The sequence below is a fragment of the Mesoplodon bidens genome, assembly GCF_964165515.1.
Source record: "Mesoplodon bidens genome assembly, chromosome: 4".
Lineage (NCBI taxonomy): Eukaryota > Metazoa > Chordata > Mammalia > Artiodactyla > Ziphiidae > Mesoplodon > Mesoplodon bidens.
Window position 1 is genome coordinate 136,853,840 of NC_138160.1, and position 24,602 is coordinate 136,878,441.

Below are 24,602 nucleotides of genomic sequence, written 5' to 3' on the forward strand. Positions count from 1 at the left end.
AAAGCAAAAGCAATGAAGTACATGTGTATTCAAGAAAAAATCTCAACCCACTTTAAACATTAGCACACATCAACCCTGTTGGTTTCTTTGGGTTTATATATAAAACACTACAAAGATTTTTTTTTTTAAGTCTTCTGGTGTAAGACATGACAAGGAGTACAAGAGTATCAGGAAAATAATTTGCTTTGTAAAAAGAGAGGAGAAAGGGCAAGAAGCAATAAGGAAGAGTAACAAAGATGGCAAACCAAATTCACAGGAAAGCCCTGTGGTTCACCCCAAACTTGGGAGCTCACAGAAGGCAGCCCTGAGTTAGGAGCGGGACCGTGCCACCTTTCTTTTTCCCAACTGGGGGCAATCAGCGAGCTAAAATGAACTACTCACTTGCAAAAGATTGGGTTGGTAGGGGAAGGGCACAGATGAGGGTAAATTAAGCCAGCTCTATTTTCTCTGGCTCTTTTTTAAACTTCTTTAGCTAAAAAGAGACTCCAAATAATAGCATCAGCTGCTAATCTAAAATGTTATCTCCTTGTCCTGGCCCACCAGCCTGCTTCCTGCATGCTTTGAGCTACAGAGTGAAGAAATGGAGAAGAGATAAAAGTCTACTTAAAATGAAAAGTACTAGATCGCAGAGGTGGCATAACCTCAAGAGAAAATGTGGCCAGGGACAAAGAATTTGGATAGACTGGGGTTCTACTCTAGAGAAGAGGCCCAGACAGGTTAACTGTCTTAAATATACAAGTAACTTAGTCATTCATATAGAAAAAGAAGAGGTTGTCTTCTGCCTCTAACACAAAGCATATACCCTTCATAAGGGTAAATTCTTCCTATAAGCCAATGGCTCCACCCACAAACTTACACAACTAGAAAATGAAGGGACCGCTCTTCTGATTCTCTACATGACAAGTCTAGCTTACTTTGGGAGGTGACAATAACTGTTAAGATACCACCAAGTATAAGGCATCGATGGCAATTCCACCCTGGTCTGATAGGGTAAAACCCTAGGGTCAAAATTGTGGCATAGGCTAAATCGTGGACGGTTAAAAAGGTGAGCCCTGGATTTGGACTGTCTGGGTTCACATTGCATCTCCACCAGTTGATAACTGAACAGCTTATTTAACTTCCCCAAGCTCAGTTTCCTGGTTAGTAAAATGAGAACAGCATGCTATACACGCTACACATGCGAGCTGTCACCAGGTTCACACGAGAGCCGTGGCAAAACTTAGCACAGTACCCGGCAGGAACTAAGCGCTCAATGAACGTTAGCTAATATTAGTCATACTCTACTTTCATAGATATCTTCTCTTAATATTCACAGGTCCCAAGTTCTGATTCTATCCAGTGGAAGCCTGGAGAAATGGCCCCCAGTTTCTTTGGGCCCTACCAAAACAAAAGACACAATTTAGTTTTGACTAAAAACAACAGTCCTAGTTACTACTACTGTTGCTATTACGACTCCTACTACTGTACCACCTGGATTACTGTGCATGTCTTTTTTTCCTCTCTTCTTCCTGTCCTTCCTCACTCTCAAGATTCTACCTATTTGCTCTCTCATTAACCTGGGCTTGTATTTCCTTCGTAAAAACATACATTGTGGTTCAAATCCCATCTCTAGCCCTATCTGTCAGTGTGATGGTGGGTCTCTGACCCTCTCTGACACTTGGTTTACTTATATGTATCTAACATGGGGCTCTAATGAGAATCAAATAAAATAATACCCGTAAAGTGCCTATGCATGAAAACCCTTAGTAAATGTGAGCTACTTCTCAATTTCTCATCAGTATACAATGGATTTGGGGATTTGGAGCAGTACCAGATTCTCTCCCTGCACTAAAAAAGAGAGAACCTCATATCTGTCAAATAGCCTGGATGAAAATCTAAATTTATAAATAGTTTAGAATATTTGCAAAAAGTTCACCTCTGCAAGACTCATTTTTCCAAATGTCAGGACCATCATGATGATAACAGGCCAAATTAAAGTCCTCCATCCAGAAGCCCAACTGCTAATGCTGAAGGGGATTTATTCATTTTAAAAGAATATTAGCTAAAACATTTTGGGAAACTACATAGTGGGCTTTCACCAGGAAAGAGTCATAGCTGATTTATGATATATCCACGAAGGAGAGCAGTTTGGGAGGAGGAGGTGGGCAAAGAAGGAGCATGTGCCCTCCAACCCTCACCTCCCAGCTGGACCCCCCCCCCAGATCCATCACGAGGGGCTTCTGGTACACTCAAGGCAGGGGTAGTGGAGGGACACATGAGGGAGGAGGACAAAGGTATCACCTCAGTGGATTTTCCTTTTCATGACTTGCGTTGATTTTCTAATACGGAAAGAGATCCTTTAAAGCAATTTAGATAAATCTAAGGTAGAATTTAACCTCCCTTATGTGTTCCCCAAAAAGGGCAAGAAAGTGAGGGAACTGAGAGGAAACTGGGGGACCTTGACAAGGTGGAGGGAAAAATCAACAATTTCCTGATATGCTGAAGTCCTTTATTCCACATCCAACGTGGTGCACCTGGCCTAAGACAGGCATGAGGTCGTAAAGGGAGCGTCACACTAACCCCACTTATTCTCAGGGGTCAAGAATAGGGCTGATTCTGAGCCCCCCTTCTCAGGCCTCACTGTGACTGCTATGACCTGGATAAAAAGTTCGTATTCTATTTATTCTTCCCCTCTTCTCAAGGTCCAGGACAAGCAAAAGAATGAGGGGTAGGAAGGGATGAAGACACAGCCCATGGGACCTGGGAACGGCTATCCTTGTGAGCACTTCTGCCTCCAGCAGCGAGGAAGAAACATATGCCATGTACGTGATGCTTCTAATGTTACAACCCAATGTTTCCAACAAAGAATGGGGTGCAGTCAGCCAGGGGAGTTCAGTCCACCTCCAGACCTGGGCTGTTCTAACTTGGACAACAATGAGTTTGGTGGACTGAGAAGTCCATCTCTGACTCAGCTTTAAGGGAGCTTTGATTCTCTGGCCAAGAGCATGCCGCTTGCTGGATGCATGGGAAAGACAAAGGCAGTGGCAGAACGGGCTGGCAAGAGGCTTGCTGGAGTGGCTTACTGGCAGTGAGGTGTACACACAGAAGGCTTAAAAGGAAGGTCAGTTTCTGCTTTGGAAAGATAAATGTACTCAACTGTCACAGTCTTAACTTTCTGCTTATCTCTGTGGCCCCTCCAAAGAGAAAACACAACCAAAACATCTGGATGGGCTAAAGAGTGGTGTCATGGGAGGACAACCGGGAATGGAAATAGAAACTCTGAGTTCTAGCTCCAGTTCTGCTACTGACTCCTTTGTGTGGCCACATACCTATCACTCACACTCCATGGGCTCTGGGTGGCTGCTTTGGGGTGATGTAATTACATATGTCTAAGTCTCAGTATCCTTATCAAGAAAAGATACACGTTAAGAGTATTTACCTTGTGATATAGAGGGAAGATTAAGATGATCTATGTCAAGAACTCAGCACAGTGCCCAGAATATAGTAAGTCTCAATAAAGTTTAGCCATTCTATGAGCACTTGTAAAGTGTGTGAGATAAGTGAGCTCAATGGTCTCTTGCAGCTCTAACCTTGTTTTTACTCTAAACTTTGGGGAGATGAAAGAAAAGGGGCTCTGGGCATGCTGGCTAAGAAATCGAGGCTCAGAATTTAGAAAGCAAAGGCAAGTTTGCCATGGCTTCTAAGGAATGGTGACACTTATGTTTTGTAATTTGAGCTAATGTTGATTATTGCCAAACAAGTCAACTTGCAGGTTAAAACAGTGCTTGGAAAGTACTGCAAAAATAGAGCATAGTCATTTTCATATTGTTGAAGCCCCACACTGAGATGCCTGCGAGGTATAAACTCCTAGGGCTGGAAAGAGCCCTGGGTTCTTCTAGGTTCCCCTGGCAAACCGTTCACTCTCTGAAGAAGAGTCATTAAATAAGTCAAGAACCACCTACACCTGGATTACTACTGTCCCATGAATGGTGATCCTTGAAGATGGTCCTACAATAGACTCCATCTACAAAGGTTCACAGATTACTACCTTGTTACAGTTTGAACAGGGCTTTGCCTATATATTTTGTGACTTTGCATCTCCTTTCCAATTCCCAATACATAATAGGACCTCCACACTGTGGCTAGCCCGTGAGGACAAATGACAAAACAGAAGCTCTCCTGGTGCTGATGGGCCAGTGGATGGAAGTCATTCCAGTAGAAAGTGATGCCTCCTGGTAAACCCAACCCATCTTTCCTAGTTTCCAGAGTTCTGTAGACTGGAGCTGGCCCACCCAGACTGCCATCTCTAAATTCTACACACTCTCTTAGAAATGCAAGTGTAGACAGTCTCCTCAACTAGACCAAGCTATTAGATATTAATGTTCAGACAACACCTACCTCACTCCAGACCAGCATGGTACCGAATATGACCTGTAACCCATCAAAGAAATTGTCCCCTATGATGATCACAGTCGCACCTCCCGTCGTCCATCCTTCACTCGGGCTGATGGCTTTGATACAGGGAGTAGCTGCTTTTCAACACACATGAAAAAGAGAAGGAGTCGGCTGTTAGAACCAAACTTTAATGATGGGAGACTTGAGGAAAAGAAAAAAAAAAATCTTTTATCTTTTCACGAACAGAAAGCCCCTCAAGATCTCAGCATTTCCTAGTCACATTAGGACCTGAAACCTCAGGGTGCAATTTCAGTTTTTAAAAGCATGCTTTTCATTGTTTCTATTAAGATACATATATGTTACCCAAATCTTTTTCAAACCTGAAATCTTATGAAATAGTATGTAGAAGCAAAATTTAATTTATGAAACGCTAAGGATTTGTTTTAAATGGGTGATGTTTTAAAATACACTGGAAACCTCATAGAATTGCTTCATAATTAAATACATCTCCTGAAAAGAAAGCTCATAGATTTTTTAGATAAACATTGCTGTTTGATGGGAAGGGAAGAAAGAGAGGAGGTTGGAGCAGAACATCATTCTTGTTCCATGCCTTCTGTCTGTACCACTAACAGAGCAATATTCCTGAATAAAAGTCACTAAGTTTTTTTCAATAAATGTCATGGATCCCATTTTATAGATGCAAAGTATGCAGGTCACTCAGGGTGAATTATGTAACCAAATAGCTGAGTCAGGGCTGAACCACAGAAAGTCCCATGACCTATGCTTTGTTGTCATTCCCAGGCATAAAACCCAAGAACTGGCTTTTTCAAAACTTCCTATCTTCTTTCTTTCCATTATAAATGGCCCTTGGAGATGGGAAATAATTTGCAAATACTGTGATTCCAAACAGACTAGAGGTGGTTTGCCTGATGAGCATGGCGTGCTGTCAACAGAATTACTAGGCAAAAATGAAATCTCTCAGAGAGTACTTTGGTACCACTGAGGATTTTTAACTCCACAATGCCATGCTGCTGTTTTCATGATCACTTTTATGAAAAGGAACAAAGCAAAATTCTAAAGCAAAGGAGATATTGTCTAAGGAGAGAAAATGAGACCCTCCTCTTTAATAAAATGTTTATTAAGTACCCCAGACTGACTTTCCAAGTATTGAAGCCAATGAGAGCACCAGTTAATTTTAACAGGAAGAAACTGGCAAAAAAATTATTGGACTTTGTCAAATTTGGCAAAATGTCATGCTTTAACTTTTGCAAGAAGAAAAGAAAATATGAAGCCCAGCCCGCTGGAACCATTGCTCACGTGCCACCACATAAACAAGCAGAATGGGTTTGATTTTGAGTCAAATTTATCTTATAAAATTGCACAGAGAAATTTGGAAATATCCAAACTAAACATTTCATGTTGGCTGAACTCACAGCAATGCATTTACGACTAAAACTGGGCAGTTCAGATGCCTTTTCTCTCCCCCACTTTCTTCTAAAAACAAAATAATTAATCAAGGAAATGTAAATGATTCATGGCTTGAAAATTCTTGTTCAATTTTTGACACATATAAAGGTTGTGATCAATGTTCCACAGGCATAGGACTTTTTCGTAAAATCTTCCTTTAAAAGTAACCATGTTTAAATGCATGATTGAGTACTCCTAAACTAATGATAGAATATGATGCATGATTCCAAGTAATTTAAAAGAGAAATAAACTACATTTAACAACTATATAAAATTCTTAAAATATAAGCAGTTTGGAAACATTCTAGTTAACGTCTCAAAATCTTAATTCTTAATTTCTAGCTCAGTATAAGTACTTAGTTGCTAGAGTGGAGTAGAAAAAGTATTACTATATCCCTGAATACTTCTGAGAAGAATAGAATATTGGTTTAACTGAACTGGTCTTGAAAGATTCCTGCCTGATGGCAAAGTGTGGAATCCAACGGTATCATTAAACTGACCCTGTGATTGCCCTCATAAACCACAAAATAATCTTGGTGTTTATTATCTGTATTAGTTTAGGGATTTCTTTTAATTTTTTAAATTTTATTTTTTAATCACACAGGCATGTTCCTTTAGTTAAGTATGGACTCCTCCAGGCTTTCTCATTGTTGCACAAAAGCAGACACAAGGGTGTGTTGGTTTATCTTTGATAGACTCTCCTATTGTAAAGGAGTTATAATAACGTGGTCAAGAACCGCCAATTTTATACTTGACCCCAGCTCTCTTTTTTCCATTTGTTATTTGTAGGATATAGAAGACATGTAAGTACATATATGTATAGATATGTGTGTATGTGTTCAAACATTTCCTAAGGAAAGTGATAATGTTTTCACCATCCAGAAAAAAAGGTGCACGTCAACTAGTCAGAGGTAAATAAGCATCAAGTTTCAAGAGAAAAACTGGTGAAGAAACAATATACAATACCATCTTCTTAGTTTTGGGGGAGGAAAAAAAAGCGCTGGAGGAAGTACTAAAGGAAAAGAGTGGCACCCCTGGATCCATCCTACCTCTATGCTCAACACAATCCACTATCCCTGCGTAAGGAACTAAGTGTCATTCTCAGAACAAGTCAGTCGGGCAGCCCTTTCTAAGTTGAGACCTTAAAGGGTTCCAAAGGTGCTCCTATACATCATCTGTGTCATGGCAGTCTTGAGAGGAAGCTCTGTGGCACTCCCCCATTGGGAAGATTGGAAAATATGTAAAGGGATCATGGGCTGACCCACTGAGAGAGAGGGGTGAGGAAGGGATGTTACTGGCATTTAGTACCTGGAAGTCAAGGATGCTAAGTTTTCATGCATGAGACAGTCCTGCAAATGAAGAACCCTATAATGTCAATAATGCAGGGTAGAAAACACTGTGACTAGCTAAATGAATCAGGCTCAAGAGCAGTTGTTAAGAACTCACAAATCCATACAGGCCAAGGCAAGAAACACAAATGAATACAGCAGCTCAGGGTCTCAGAATAAGCATGAGATGGATGGCTGCTGATACCGAATTGGGGAAGCTCCAGTCATTGGTATCCCCGCACAGATGAAGTCCCAGTGTGACCTGGTCTTCTGATCTTTCTAAAGAAGCCAGGAACCCAGATTTTTATGTGAAATTTCCCAATCTTTAAATGCTGGCAACTAATTCAATATTTTTTTTAATGTGTAGGCTAAACAAAATGTTTCTGGACTTAAGTTTAACTCATCGGCTGCCATCTTACATTTTTACCCTAGTCACAAACAAACTTGCCAGACTAAAAGGAGCCCAGGAAGTACTTGCAAACGTGCCTAAAATAACAAGTACCCAAATGTTCACTGTAGTATCGACAGTAAACAGTATAAGAGTCTAGGTGCCCCCAATAAGGGAGTGATTAAATAAATTATAGTACATCCATACCATAGGATATGTGGAGTGTCATTAGAATGGACAAAAAATATTTTCTATAAACTGACATGGAAAGATGTCAAAATATGTCAGTAAGTAAAACAAAAATCAATTTGTAGCTTGATGAATAGTGTGATTCTGTTAATTTAAAAACTGATATCTATTAGCCTATATGCATGAGCGTGTGTAGGTATGTGTGAACAGGTATGACAGACAAAAGTCTGGAAGGATGTACATGAACCGTCCCCAGTGGGTCCATATGAAAAAGGAAGGTGACTAGAGAAAGGAGACTATTAAATTCTACTCTATAGATAGTTGTATGGTTTGAATTTTTCCAGTGAGCCCATACTAAGGCAATACATTTTAATTTAAAAAATAACAGCAGAGCCTTTAATTCTGTGCGACATAAATGTTATGCATTTTAGAGCAAATTGATACTACTTTTTTTTTTTTAAGCTCAGATGTGCTAAATAACAGACCCTGAGCCTCCCTTCCATCTTCTCTTGGGGTGTGTTTTTTCTGAGAAAGCTCGGAGAACATCTGCAACGACTTGTTTTTCTTTCACTCAGGATATCCAGAGAGATGCAGAGGGAAGGTAGTTTATAATAGTCACGGTGGATGTGTTCGGTGAAATCTGAAGGTGAAAAGACTCATGAAAGAGTTCAATCCAGCCCAGGAGTGTAATAATCAATACAATTCTATCTCCAAGGAAATATTATGGAATGGGGGAGAGGAGTGGATTTGAATACAAAACCACTTTTACCGGCCAAATCTTGATTTAATTAATGAAAGAGTCTTTCTTCCTCACCAATGAATTTTCGCACTCTGGGTCTCCACAAGGACAGTAAGCCAATTCCTGGTTCTCAATCTCATTAAAAATAAAAGTTTGGGTGTTTTTTTCTCTTTTGTTTTTTTTTTTTAAACCTCTCCTCCCACTCACAACAGCCACCCAAGTAAAGGAGATTTTTCCTTCCTTCAAACTATGACAATAACATGATTATACCACCACAGTTTAGCATAATGGCTCTGAAATGCTCGTGGCACATTGCAGAGTTAAAGTGGAAATTATTAGGTAGCTCTTCTTTGTTATAATAATGATCACTCCACAAATAAAAGCTCTTCTCCCAAAGGTACTGCAAGGCGCAAAATGCTAATTCTGAAGATTATGTGTGCGCTTTTATTAAATATTACTATGCCCTGCCTGTTTGAGGGCTTCTCTGCTCTGATTGTTTTATGAGTACCATGTTAATGTCATTCCCATCTTGCTAGCAGCAGGCACACATTTTAGCGTTTGTATGAGAGTTGATCAAAGGCCACGTGCTGGGGGAATTGCTGAGAAAACACGGACAAGCGATAAAAATCTAACAGATTAATTGGTTTAAATTTCATTTCAGGGTGTTGAACTTTGGCTCGGAACGCTAATACTACACCGTGAGTCAGGGCCTAATTACCAGATTTCCAATTTGCTTCTGAACAATGGTTGCGGTGAGAAGGAAAAGAGAGGGTAGAACAAGGGGAAAAAAAAAAAAAAAACAACGAAAGAAAGAAATCGTTCAGGCTCCAGTACATATTTAACAACTAATGTTCTGTGTGTAGACAGTTGCACCAGGGGCCATTTGCTATCACCTGCTCTACTTCCAGAGCGTTTATATTTCCTTCCAATAACCACGGAAGGCAGAAGAAATCACGGATGGCCTCAGCAGTTTGAAATTTTCTGATTTATAGAATCAGTATTACAAGATTCGAATGCCTGCTCACCCACACTGGAAGTATCAGGCTTTTTATGAGCGAGGTGAATTTATAAACTGGAATCGCCCCTCAGCCTCCAATAGCGATGATCTATTTCATTGATAGAAAGCCAGGGCCGGGAGAACCATGTTTACCTCGGGGTTTATAGGGGGCCTTGGGAATGAGGGTTAATTGAGCTCAGAGGTGCCTGCCCATTGAGGTGAATTAGTGGTGTGCGCAGCTATCAACAGGGTCCTGGGGCTGCTCTTACTTTTGCCTCTGAAATCTCTTTGTACTGTGATCAATACCTCACTTGTTTGGGGTAGCTGTATAGATGACCCTGGTGCAGCATTTACCATCTCTTATCCCCAAAATGAGGCTTTTGTGACAGTCGATGTCCCATTACAGAAGTCTCACTAGAGATGTGTTGTTTGGCTCTTTTCTCCATCCCTGTATTTAAATACCATGGGGAAACAACGCTCAATCAGTTGGTAAAAGGTACAAATTTAGAAATGCTTTAATCCCACTCCAAATCTCAAAATAAAGTTCCATTGAAGTGGAGGTAATGTTATTTTCCATTTTCTTTGTGTATGGTATATGGAAAAAAAAAATGGAAACCCTCCTTTTCCAGCATTCTGTTAACCAGAACTCTCTACTACTGATGAACATTTCTACAGAACAGATACTGATGCTTACAATGGAGGTGAAGATGCCAGCACCAGCCCTTAATGGCTTCTGAGTAAAGACAGAAAGACGCGATTATGTTAAGTTGATTTTAACATTCAGGGTATTGTAGCATCTGAAAATGGGCCAGAGCTCCAGCTTTTCAAGTTCCACATCTACCACCCAGTGCGACCTTGAAGCAGTCACTTACCCTCTCTCTAAGTCACCCGCTCTAAGCAGTGGTGGTACCCACCTCACAGACTCCTGGCAAAATGCAGAAAGTGCCTGCTTGGGTATTGCTGTTTTACTATGTTCCATGCACACAGGACGCTAGTTGCTATAATAACAATTACTGTCATCATCAGTTCCCCACTAACCAGAGTTTATTTACTAGAATACACCATAGTCTCACCATCGCAGATTATGAGGCGTATTGTAAAACTTCCCTAGGAAATTTCCAACCCAGTGACTTGCTAACATAGCTAAGCTTACTGAGGAGGTGGATTTGGCATCAGTAATTACAAAGTAGAATTTTTTTTTAAGGCTCTCATTAGCCTGGAATGAATATTAATGGCAATTTTTTCAGAAATGAGGAATTAACTTTAATGTTATTGCCACAAATTCTTGAGACTTGGCAGAAAATGTTGTGAAACCCATGAGCTCAGCTCATTTCTATGGGACACCTGTGACCTCATAAAATCTCAGGCCTTTCTCCCTTGTATCTACTTGATTTTGGTAAGGTGGTGCTTGGGAGCAACCCTGTTTCAGAGATGGATGGGGACACAAAGTACCCCCACCTGGACTCAGTGCACAGTTATCTGCCCTTCCTGTTTAATTGGAACTATTATTTTTGCTGGTCTTTTCTAAAGTGAAATGATTTTCCTGACTGCTCACAGCTCATCAGCAGCACACCTGCATTCTTTGATCCTGACATCCAGTAGCTGCTGGCCAGGGAGGAGGGCAAACAGAGGGTTTGACCCTCCTGGGAAACCTGGCCCTGTGTATTTTCACCATGTACAGGAAGTGAATCTATTCTGGGTTCACCCACCCTCCAACTGGAAGCCTTAGAAACCAGAAGCAGCTATAATGCCTGACCTGAACAGCAGCACCAGAGGGTGCAAACTTCACTTTCAGAATGCTAACCTCACCACAGACTCCTAGTCAACTAGTAAACAGATAAACACATTTGACAGTTTCCTCACTCAAGATGGAGCAGTCTTTGTAACACTTATGCTCTGACTTTAACTTTACTAACCAGATTTATTTCTGCCTTCCTTTATTTTCTTTAGTAATTGCTTTATGCAGTTAAGCATTTTATTGTTTATTAGGGGTTTTATTTGGGTTGGTTTTGTTATTGGTCTGCATTTATTGCCCCATCCACTAGCATATCTAGATATTACTTGGCAAAGAATCACATATTATATATGCAAAAGAGCCTCCCTCCTTCTCTCCCCGCACCCTCTGTGTGTATGTGGGTGTTTGTGTGTGATGGTGTGTTTGTCACTCTGAAGAGAACTGTAACCCATGATATAGATATTTCTCAACACCAGATGCAATTAAATCTATTAAATATTAAATGAGGAGTTCAAGAATTTCAAGTGTTTTTCACCCTTTATTCCAAAGTGACTTCATTTGGCAAGAAAGCCCTTTGCTTTGACATTAATGGCTCTCTCAGAAAACAAGTGAAGGAAAAATTCATAGTTGCTAGATGGAAACATGGATCTAATATCCATCTACATCAAGGCAGAGTTAGCCCAGTGGGGCTGTCTAGGTGTATCTAAACTTAGCAGAATACCTAAGTTCCAAACTATGCCATTTGCTAAATACAGAGCAAGTCCAAATCATATCTACTTCCCATTTATTTTGCAGATTTCTTATTCTGTTCTGAATTAGCAGAATTCCTCAACAATGAGTGGACATAGATCTGAACAAGGGAAGGACAGAAATCCTGGTACAGAAATCCTGGGGCAACAATCGTAATCCGAACATTCCAGGACAAGCACTTTGGGATTTCTGAGTTTGTCTATTTGTGATCCAGAACTTTGTGCAGGTTCACTACACAGGGTGATTTAACAATTTAACAGTGAAAAATCTTGACATTTTGATGTACCTGTAACTTCTAAATTGCACTTGAAAGACTTGTTGAAGGCTTTTTGATTTAATGACACGCAACACAGCTTTGTTTCATAATATGCAAAAATTGTTTGTTAAAAACACTTCAGGAGGGCTTCCCTGGTGGCGCAGTGGTTAAGAATCTACCTGCCTATGCAGGGGACACAGTTCGAGCCCTGGTCCGGGAAGATCCCACATGCCGCAGAGCAACTAAGCCCGTGTGCCACAACTACTGAGCCTGAGCTCTAGAGCACGCGAGCCACAACTACTGAGCCCGTGTGCCACAACTACTGAAGCCTGCACGCCTAGAGCCCGTGCTCCGCAACAAAGAGAAGCCACCGCAATGAGAAGCCTGTGCACCGCAACGAAGAGTAGCCCCTGCTCGCCGCAACTAGAGAAAGCCGGCGCACAGCAACGAATACCCAATGCAGCCAAAAACAAATAAACAAACAAATAAATAAACAAAAACACTTCGGGAGCTCAGAATTTTATAACTCAAAGAGGTGAGAATGTACTGCTTTCCACCTCATGTTTGATCTGTCAAATCCAAAATTAAAATGTACAAAGTATTAATCCTAGAGCAGCTCAGAGCAAATAATGCCATCAGTTTTTCTTTTTCTTTTTTCTTGTTCTATGACTGTCAGCCACCCCTTTGCAAAGCAACAGAGAAAAATTATCATGGAGGGTGGGAGAATCCTCAAAATGAATTATTCATGGATCCAATTGTGATATTTGTTGCAACAATAGTAAATTCACTTGCCTCTGATTATACAGTAGGTAAATAACTCTTTTCTTCCTGATGAGAACTTTCATGCACAAAATTATTTTTAGTCCAATTCTCCTGATTATCTTGTTATAAGAAAAGTTCTAGATATGAAAGTCAGGGAAGAAATGGAAATGAAAGTCACTTTCCAAAAAAGGACACCCAATATTGTGAAAAAAGGAAACAATTTTCAGGTTAAAAAAAAAAAACCATGTCACTGCTTCTTCATGGAATCCTCAAGTGTTTCTTTGCAAGCAATCTTCCTGGGCCTGGAAAATCATAAAGTCAAATATGAGCAAGTCTAGTGGAAAATCTGTGACGCTAATCTTGGCTGGAGCCGTATTTTTAACAGGCCTTGAATGTGTGTGCCGGATTATCCAGATGGTCATACAGGAATCGGCCTGATAGGATTAAACCTTTATGCTGAACCCTGCTCCATCTGTTCTCCAAGGTTTGCCTTTCCTTATCTGAATATGAAGTTTTAGCCTCCTTGTGTCTGGGAGTCGGACTAAATTCAGCATTCAAAACAGAGATGTGTGCAGATAGTTTAACATTTCACTCGTTAGTCTCAGTTGACATCAGCTTGGTCTTTTTCTAGTAAATATTTTTGCGAAGAATTTTCCTAAGAAGGAATTTAAAAGTATGGAGAATCTACTTTTTTTTGTTAGATGGCATTGTCTTACTCCTCCTATTGAATTCTAGGACTCATTCCATTCACTGTCCTAGTAGGGGTTTACATTGATGTTTGCACATAAAGATAGAAAAGCAAGACCTGTATCCCCTCTGCAGATCCGACTTTAAGAAGAGATGACATATAATTCCGACTGGATGAATGATCCAAGCAGAATATATTCATGTATGCTTTGTTCTTTTTCTCCATTTCAAGAGGATTAGTATTAGTCACCGTTTGATAAAATTAGCTACAACAGCTGTTTCTATCATGTTCATTAGGTTTTCTATGTTTTTAAGGAGGCTTTCTCAGGGGAGGGGGTTTGTAATTCAGAGCTCCGTCTTCAACGAAACAGGCTGATGTTTGTTTTGCCCTCCTGTGCATCTATCCCTGGAAGCAGTGAAGTTACTCATTTCTCAGTTGGAAAAGCTGGCTTGGGGCAAGTTGCCAATGGGCCAGAGCCTGGTAGATGGTTCTGGGATTTCCAACCCTGTGACAAAGGAAAGGGGAGGGCTCCGACTGCTGGGCTCAGTGAAGCAAACCAAGGTGCAAATGAATAAATAAGCTGCAAGAAAGAGGGATCATTGAGAATCCTACATTGTGGCTGGTTTATGGCAATGTGGTCATTAGATGTGTTGGATTTATGCTTGGGATGGAAACGCAAGAGCCAGCAGCCTGTGCAGCCCAGCCCTAAGAAGAGAGGATCCCCCTAGCAGTCTAGCAGGGCTCCATCAGCTTTCCATAGTCCCCTTGATAACCCTAATTCCTGGCTCTATGCCATCATGAATGGCAGCAGCAAGCAGCTAATCAAAAATTTAGGCTTTTCTACACATAGGTCTAGTTATTATAAATACACAATACCCTTAACTGATGAACAGTCAGGGGGCAGAGAGCAGTGAAACTTCCCATTCAAGCTTAGGATGACTTCGGTTTATTGGTATAACTCTCGTAGAACATATGTATTTGGCTCCTTAAATGGACAAGAATTCTAGTCAGGTGATAAGGGGTGGTACCAAGTAGGTGATCCTAACTGATGAAGCCCACTCTAAGTAACCTCTTGTAAAATAAACATGCTGACCAAACACCGTCCTAGCACGTATTCTCCACATTTTATCCTAAACAAGGACACTGCACTGGATGTTCAATCCCATTACTTAAATCTGCTTTGCCCAAAATGGTAGTTACTGGCCATATGTGGCTACTGAAATTTAATTTTTAATTAACAAAAAATTAATAAAAATAGAAATTGCTTTCTGGGTCACACTAGCCACATTGGTCAAGAGCTACATGTGACTAGTGACTATCACAGAGGACAGTACAGATATGGAACATTTCCATCATCACAGGAAGTTCTATGGGACAGTGCTGATCTATGGTTCAAGTGTAAATAACTGAGCCTGTCACTGACAGAGAATAATCAGAGCTACCATTTATGGGGTGCCCTCCACATGCCAGGAGCTGTGCTAGGAACAATTAATCTCTAATCCCTCCAAAGGTGATCACAAAATCAAGTGCTCACAGGGCCAGGCAGGAAGGTAAATAAATAAAATGGGCTAGGGGTGACACAATGGGAGAGGTGGGGAGTGTGGCCAACTGTAGAGTGTATCCCCTACCCAAGAGGCACACAACTTCTCAGTTTAACCTAATTGTTTCCATTTGAGAATGTGGCACTACCAGCCCTACCAGCTCTTCTGAATATTAAGAGAATGTGCACATCCAGAGTTTCATATAAAACATCTTCATTTTTAATTGTAAAGCAACAAATACATAGTTTCTTAAGGCAACATGCAAACCAAACCTAAATATGACTTAGAGCTGGATTCAGTCCATGATCTGATCCATCAGTGTGCAACTTCTATAAATCCTTGGAGGGCCAATCATCTTTTAGTTATTAATTTCTGAAACTGCATGACTAATACTGCCACTGACTCATCGAACAACAGACACAAACCACACCACTGTCAATTCTGTCTCTGATTGTTCAATCCCTCTCCCAGAACAACACAGAAGTCCCCAGCTAGCCCTCCTCCGCTGTGCAGATTTTCTATAAGCAGTTTGGGAGACGAGCTCCGTGCTCCTGAAGGATTTCTACTGTCATCATGCAAGACAGCATAGATAGTGACTTTTTAAGGAAACTACGCTTTGAATGTGAGCAGCATCTCAAAATCGACCTTGTCCAACCTTTAGTAATGCACAACTCTTGCTTTGTGCTTTTCAGAATAGTACTGCTTACATTTCTATCCACAACCTAGGCTGCTACTGCTAACGTATTTGAGTGAACTTTTATTATTGAGAACCTTATCGTTTAGAGCCAGTTTCCTCTCTTCGCTGACACATTCGGTGATGCTGCACTCCAGTGTTTGTCATAGCACAGATGTTTCCATGGTGATGATCAGTGACGTCACAAGCACCAGGATGTGTATCATCAAACTCATACAGACAGAGGAGCAAAAAAGAGTGAGAGCTCCACTTCCATTTGAACTCCATGTTGGACTGACTTGGCCGCCTCAAAAATTACTCTTTGGAGTCTGGGCTGTTCTATCTGGACTGCAAAGGGCAAATACTCACACTTACCTGTTTGTGGTTCATTTCTACTATCAGATTATTAATTAGGTGCTAAGTCCCATGTACATACCAAAACCCAGATTACCCTGCCTCTGATGCCCACTTTCAAAACAATACTGCCCTGCTCAGAAGCTTTCTGTCGTTTCCCCTTAGCCTACAGAATCAAGTCCACGCTTACAAGTCTGGCTGATTCTCCCCTTCCAACCTCATCCTCCACCTCTCCCAAACTGGAAGAAGGGCTCAGCAGCACTTGGGACCACTGGTTCTGGATTCAGGAGGCCTCAGCTCACATTCCAGCTTCTCCACCTAGCAGCCTGGGCAACTTACTTCACTTTTCTTTTCTTTTTTTTAATTTATTTATTTAAATTTATTTATTTTTAAAAAAATTTGTTTATTTTAATAAAAATAAATTTATTTTTAAATTTATTTATTTTTGGCTGTGTTGGGTCTTCGTTGCTGTGGGCAGGTTTTCTCTAGTTGTGGCAAGTGGGGGCTACTCTTCGTTGCAGTGCGCGGGCTCCTCATTGCAGTGGCTTCTCTTGCTGCAGAGCACGGGCTCTAGGCATGCGGGCTTCAGTAGTTGTGGCTCGCAGGCTCTACAGCGCAGGCTCAGTAGTTGTGGCGCACGGGCTTAGTTGCTCCGCAGCATGTGGGATCTTCCCGGACCAGGGCTCGAACCCGTGTCCCCTGCGTTGGCAGGTGGATTCTTAACCACTGCGCCATCAAGGAAGCCCCTACTTTACTTTTCTTATGCCTCAGTTTCTACCACTCTAATTGGGGATAATACTTAAAGAGAACCCACCTCATGAGGTTATGGTGAGGTTTAAATGAGTTCACCTAAATTTACAGAGCTCAGCACAGAGGAAGAAATGAATAAATGTGAGACAGAAGGAAAGTGGGGAGGAGTTGCCAGAGGAGGAGGAGGAAGATCGGGAAGAAGAAAATAAAGATGATGATGGCGGATTCTCCAAATACACTGTCTCCAAACACGCTTTGCACATTTCCACCATTTCTTTTCAAGGAGGTTATACCACTCACTTCCACCCAAATAGTACTTTGCTGAAAGGCTGGTCTTTTGTGGGAAGCTGTTTCTAGCCCAGTCTACAAAACACTAAAACTTCAGCGAACTCCTTCATTTGTCACTTACTTCACTTTTTCTTGAACTTTTATCTTTGTATACAAACAGATGTGTGTGTGTGTGTGTGTGTGTGTATACAGCTGGGCATGCGTGTGTGTGTGTGTGTGTGTGTGTGTATGTGTGTATATATATATATATATATATATATATATATATATATATATATACACACATATGCAAAACAACCCAACTATCAACACGTCCCTTGAAGGCAGGGACCTCATTCATTCACAAACTGGATAGTCCGTGCTCTGCACTTAACCAATACCTGACAATTAACTAGCACTGTTAGGTTTTCACAGGGGTTACCCATAATTATCACAATTAATATCAACCCCAAGTGGTGGGCAAGGAGATGTTATTTTAAATTCCACTTTACAAATGAGGTAACTGAATCTTGGACACTCACTTGAACTTGAAACTTTGAGAATCCATATTGGTTGATAAAGTCAGATCTTTAAAATACCCAAACTACCCTTCAATTTTGGTATTTATCTGAAATTTCTGCTCAGTTTCGCTAAAATATTCACTTCGACCATGTAAACACAGCCAAAGTCCCATAAAATCTTAGTTGTGAAATTCCTTATTCCCAAGATAGAGGGTGGATATTTATTAACTTTACAGAATATTACTACTCGATGTCCAAGTAAAGTTATTTTCCCCCTAAGACTCAGCTCCACATATGAATTATAGTAAAATCTCTCTTTACCTTCTACTGTTTCCAAGTTCAAAAAATGGCATCCTAATATAATACCACAAGTGCCAATTTAAACACAAGAACACTGAAAACACTGCCAGACTTTGAGGCTTAGAAGCTTTTCTACTGCTGTCAGTTGGGCTGCTAAACACATGGTCAAGAGTCCGAACATCAAATATAAGTGATAGCAGCACTATGAGAACATACATCTTTAAACTGTAGGGCAGTTCCCCTTAACTTTCATTTTCAACTTGGACATTATCCATCTCAGTGGTGTTCATTATAGAATTTTGCACATATAAAGAGAATAATAAAAGTTTACTGATTAAATAGGTCATCCTAAAATAGTACTTTAATAACATTTTCCCCAACTTGTCTTTTTTTTTTTTTTTTTTTTTTTTTGAGCAACAAGGATTGGATTCCACAGGCTTTAGCTAACCAAACCAAGAAGAGTTTCTAGGTTTCTGCCAAAGTTGAAAGGTAGAGGAATCTGAGGTCTGACTTTATAGATTTGCTGCACATAACAGTTACTGGAAGAGCACAGCTGGTGTGGTGATTCAGCCAGAAGATTTTAGCAAAGAATGACCCATGGACTTCCCTGCGCAGTGGTTGGGAATCCACCTCCCAAAGCAGGGGACACGGGTTCGAGCCCTGGTCCAGGAAGATCCCACATGCCGTGGAGCAACTGAGCCCGTGTGCCACAACTACTGAGCCCACACTCTGGGACCCACGAGCCACAGCTACTGGGCCCGCGCACCTAGAGCCTGTGCCCTGCAATGAGAGAGGCCACCGCAGTGAGGGGCCCGCACACCGCAGCGAAGAGTAGCCCCCGTTCACCACAACTAGAGAAAGCCCGCGCACAGCAACGAACACCTAACGCAGCCAAAAATAAATAAATTTTTTAAAAAAAGAGTGACCCAAACTCTGTTTTCCTGCTCTACTAGGAAATGACAAACCACTCTGGAACCGCCGGCACTCATTTCCCTCCCCCACAGCCCCACACATAACACACCTTAAAGCATCTGCCTCCAAACCAGTGCGTAGGAGCTGCTCAGCCTGCTGCCTTCCCAACTGCGCTCAAAAGAGAAGTAGCCAAAGAATAATAAGGAATGAAAGAAAGTTCTCGATTTGTACCAACCACATTAATTTTAATCATTCTTCTAAATAACAGCCAGAGCCTACTGCTATTTGTATGTATTCTGACATTTTCATTGCTGTGCCCCAAGGTGGATGAAAGAAACTGATGTGTTGAGAAGAAGCCCCAGACCTGGCACTGTCTCTGCCTCTATTCCCCATGCTCTCCTGCTGTACATCGCTCCCGAACTACGGGGGAAGAATGTGGGTTTGAACAACTGGCCTCCTGCTGATTGCAACTGTCAATTAAATAAGCCAGTAACACCGGAGCGCATGTTCACACATAAAATATTAATTGCACAGATTGGGGTAAAAATATATTAATACTTGGGTTCCACTTTCATGTTTAGTGGTCAGATAAGTGTTCGGCCAATTCAGTTCTATTTCTGCGCCCCGCAGTCTCGACAGTGTTACTTTTGTGTTTCACTTTTCTTTTCCTTCTCTGGTTACCGTCTGGTTTCCCATGTTGGTGCCTTCATTATGACTGACCAGAAGCATACGTTTAAACAGGATTTTAATTACTAGGTCATCTCCTAGCCAACTTGCCCAAGGCAGGCTGGCAGAAAAGCCCTACAATCCATGCCTTAGACTTTCTCTTGCTCCTCTCCAGGTAAATCTCTTTTTTTCTAAGGACGCTAGAATCATGCTGATGGCATCATATTCATCTGATAAAGATGATGATCACCTAATTTCTATAAAGTTTCATTTCTGTCCACTGAGTATTTCAAGTTGCAGGGCTGGCACAGAGTGGTTGAGATGGGGTGCCTGATAGCGTGACGTGATACCAGGATTTTTTTATCTTAACCCAGAAAAGCACCTTCCCATATATCACTGCACATGCCAACTAACGTACCCTGGGGATTTAGCACAGATCTGGCTTTTCAATTTGCCTTTGAGTAACGTCGTCAATTTGCTTCAATTGAAGCAGGAATTATATTACATGATCAAATGGCAGGAGAATTTCTCTCCACCTCTGAAGTCCAATGGGAGGGAATCAGCAATGACTAAAGAGTGGGAAAGAACAGTGGTGATGGCCGACTGCGTCAGCTACTTGGAGGTCCAAATGCTGCAGATACAAAAATCTGACTCTTTTTTTTCCTTTTTGGCCACAACCAAATTTTTGAAAGATGGCTTCAGTGTCCCTCATTTGCTAAATGGAGAGAGTAATAGTAGTGCCCTCCTATGGTGGTTAAGAGCATTAAAAGAGATGATATAAAGTGCTCAGCATTAAACCTGATGTTAGTAAACGCTCAAAGGCTGCTCTCATAACAGCAAAATCACCATCACTCGAAACACTGGTCTAAAAGTTAGCATTTTACTGGGCAAAGAGTTCTGTTAACCTGTGATTATGAAAATACATGGGACCCACTTCTCCAGGTCAAAGAGAAAGCAACCTATGGGAAATTTCCAAATTTATTTTCTCAAAAATGGATCTAAGACCTAAGCCACTTTCCCATTTAGGTCTCCCCTAAGCCTCTTCTATTTTTTTTTTTAACATCTTTATTAGAGTATAATTGCTTTACAACGGTGTGTTAGTTTCTGTTTTATAACAAAGTGAATCAGTTATACATATACATATGTCCCCATATCTCTTCCCTCTTGCATCTCCCTCCCTCCCACCCTCCCTATCCCACCCCTCTAGGTGGTCACAAAGCATCCATCGAGCTGATCTCCCTGTGCTATGCGGCTGCTTCCCACTAGCTATCTATTTTACATTTGGCAGTGTATATATGTCCACCCCACTCTCTCACTTTGTCCCAGCTTACTCTTCCCCTAAGCTTCTAATATTTTGCTCCCATGTGGAATTTTGGAATGCTTTCCCCTCTGCCTAAATTGCTCTTTCCTCTTTGCTTGACGAAATGCTACTCCTTCCTTCTTATTTTAAATTTTAAGTGTCCTTGATTCTTCAGACTTGGCTGAGTTCGCTTGTTTAAAGCTCCCTTAGCAGTCTGTATTTCTCCTGTAGACTGCTTACCATCATTTCAATTTAAGTAATTCTATGTGCAATCATTTGCTTTATATATCGACACATAACTATGCACACACACGTGACTGTATACCTCATAATGTCAACAACTGTGGCTGCCTTGTTCACCTCTGCATCTCTATTGTCTAATAGAGTAGGCAGTCAGTAAATAAATGTAAGTAGACGAGTGATTGAATGCTGAACGAATAAGCCAACGAACTAAAGAAGAATCATCAGAGTTGTTAACATATTAAGGCATTAAACAGACTAGCTTAAAAAAAGTTGAGACATCTTCCAGTGGTTACTAACTGCCACTACACCCACACTGGGCTTCCTCACTGGATAAGGCAGTGGCTCTGTGGAATCGGGTTTCCTAAGCTGCTCTGGTCCCCCTTCTAGAAGCAGGCACTCCATTCTCATGGGGGTTAAAATTAGCACCAGTCAGCTCCCCCTGCACTGGGCTCTAATCATGCAAGGGCCCAGGTGGATCTTGCTGACAGATGTTAAGGTTAGAAGGAAGGGTAGCAGCCAGATGAGAAAACAGAGCCACCCCCCTTCCGGAGGTACCAGCACTTCCTGTCTTTAGGCTTGGCTGGTTCCTGCCTGCCCCGCCCCTCCCCCATGCGTCGGTTTCAACACAGTTGCTCCTCTTTCTGTCATTTGAACTCAAATCCTATCTTGGAAATTGATGGGCGATTCTGCCCCTGACAACACAATGTCAGCTTTGCTCAGCGTCCAGCTGGTTCCGTATATATTATCATAATGTGCTGCCTGGGTGGACCCTGGCTGATGCTCTCCCTTGACTCAAATCCTCCTTTCCACACTAATTTCTGCTCTCTGACATGCAGACACCACTTGTTTAAAAATAAAAACAGAGGTAACAGCTTGGGAGACATTTTGATTTTCAAAATCCTGTGAGGACATTAAGTCTATTCTCATGGTACACTGAGCTAAAAAGGTTTTCTATTAAAAAACAATATTTGACTCATAAAAAAAAAAAAAGTGTTTCCCAGGGTCCTATACTGTTTCCTGGTGACATGAACAAAGCATGACTTCTCCCAACCCCTAAGCCCTCCAAAACAGTGCTTCCCAAGCTTCAGTTCTGATTTTGCTCCAGCCTCTACCACTCACTCTATGACTTAGTTAACATTATAGTTGCTATCTTTGTTTACATTGACTTACTTTTTCTTTATACTTTTTCTTTAAATTCAATCTTGCCCTCAGCAAGAATAGCTGTGAGGGAGATCAGCTCGGTGCTTCGTGACCACCTAGAGGGGTGGGATAGGGAGGGTGGGAGGGAGACGCAAGAGGGAGGGGATATGGGGATATATGTATACATATAGCTGATTCACTTTGTCATACAGCAGCAACTAACACACCACTGTAAAGCAATTATACTCCAATAAAGACGTTAAAAAAAATAAAAGAATAGCTGTGAGACCACAACTTGGGAGTGCTTTGTTTTTTTGATTTTTTTTTGTTTTTTACTTATGCATTAAGATAGACATAACTATTTTTAAAAACTTTTTTGAATGTTTTTTTTCACTCTATCACCTAACTGCATGGAAAACCTAGTATAAAAGCTCACTGCTAACCAGTGAACCAAGCGAATTCAACACTACACCATATCAGCTGAAGGAATTCAGAGAGAAGAACGCCGGGTGAGAGCTAGCTAAGGCACGAGTGGCTGTGTATGCCACACCGTGTGGTTTTTCCAGGCCTCCTGGAACTCACTGTCAGTTTCCTGCAGAAATGCCCAAGGCAAAAGGAAGTTGGCCTCAGACCTGTCCTGTGGAGTGAACATCACCTTGGTATGTTGGTGGTCACTCATCAAAGCAGTGTGTGTATAGCAGCTCAGGAGACCAGCTGGGTTCAAACAACAAATCATCAGGGCTTAAAGGGCTCACCAAGCTCCCTGTCCCCAGCCCCACTTAATAGATGAGGAGACTGAGGCCCAAAGAAATCAAAGTACATAGTGGAGGTCACGTGGCAAAGTAGGGACAGTGCTCTGTTTTCATATATTTCTGCATGTATGAATGAAAATGTTCAAACAAAGAAATGTTTCAAACCCACTCCTGGTCAGTGCCCCTAAATATCTCATCTTAATAAGATTTATGACCAGTACATAGAAGCTCTCATTTGCATATTCACATCACTTGAATCCTTTGATATTCTCAAGTAAGTAGAAAGTAATTACAAAGAGGCCCTTGGCTTGAAACAATCAATTATGCAGATAAACTTGATTGGAATTATGATGCTTTTGTAACCAAATAAAAACCAAAAAATTAGGCTTAAAAAAAAGTTCTGTCATTTCGGTCCAAAACATAGGCAGAAAGCACCATTCTGTCACCCCACCCCCTCCCCTGACACTGTGTGCTTATTAAAATAAGCTAGGTGTGGTTCAGTCATTTATTAGGTCACACAAAATACCAAATACTGGAAGTTTCCCACAGCTGACAGGCTTCTCAAGAAATTCATAGAAGAAAACTGCCTCCCCGAATCCATCTCCGTTCCCCATGGTCCCTGTGGCATGAGGTTTAGTAACCCTTCAGTGCCCTAACAAGGAGACTGTTAGTATCCTAACTGTCATCTAACTCAAAATCTCACACTTTCTCCTGGTCTCCTTTTTCTCTACCTTGTATGCATGCCAGGGAGTCCATATGGTCAGCAAACGACTTCTAGCTGAATTAGAACATCCTTGTAAATAAATAAAATATTACAAGTCTCCGTCTTATCTTGCCAGCCCCATGGAAAACATACCAGTCAGCAAATAAAACCAGCATTTTCTTTATTTGGCTACAGCCATGAGAAAAATAGGCTGTCGAAGGGAAATGAACTCTAAGGTAAACATATACAATATGCCCATTAGAAACAAAAAAAGATATATCTGGGCTAACTTTTGAAAGGTCTGTTTAAGATACCAGCAAAACTGCCTCACTTGTATCAAGGAAAAATAAGAACAGTAGGATAAGAGATGCAAAGAATACCAGCATAATGTATAGAGCAAGTAGTCTAAAGTACAGACTCTAAAGCCAGGCTCTCTGGGTTTGAATCCTAGATCTACTACTTATTTGCTGTGCGACTCTGGGCAAGTTACTTAACATCTCTTTAGTCTCCTTTTCCTCATCTTTACAGCAGGGTGCCCACAGCACTATGTGTCCAGTACAGTCAGGACTCAGTGAGTGTTTGTGTCATTATAGTTAGTACCACTATTCCACAGAGCTCTGTGGTTAGGTAGACCTGGGGTTGACTCCCAGTTTCAACTCTAATTGTGGCTTTGGGTAAGTTATTAATCCCTCTAAATCCCAGTTTTCCCACCTGTAAAATGAGGATAATAACTGTTATAGCTTATAAGACTTGTTGGAGGACTTGATGACATGATATAACAAAAATGATTACCACAGTGCTGGCACA

At 41.2% G+C, this 24,602-nt stretch overlaps 1 protein-coding gene across 4 annotated transcripts in view; it reads right to left on the reverse strand.

Annotated features, from left to right (window-relative positions):
* The window catches only part of EBF1 (EBF transcription factor 1), a 393,734-nt gene that overhangs the window by 91,944 nt on the left and 277,188 nt on the right, over nucleotides 1-24,602 (reverse strand). For 2 of the 4 annotated variants that reach the window (XM_081233788.1, XM_081233786.1), the window contains exon 9: nucleotides 4,378-4,508. In XM_081233788.1, the coding sequence (XP_081089914.1) occupies nucleotides 4,378-4,508 (131 nt within the window). Of the gene's footprint in view, nucleotides 1-4,377; nucleotides 4,512-24,602 lie in introns of all 4 variants that reach the window. The other 2 variants (XM_081233787.1, XM_081233785.1) reach the window with 1 other exon arrangement.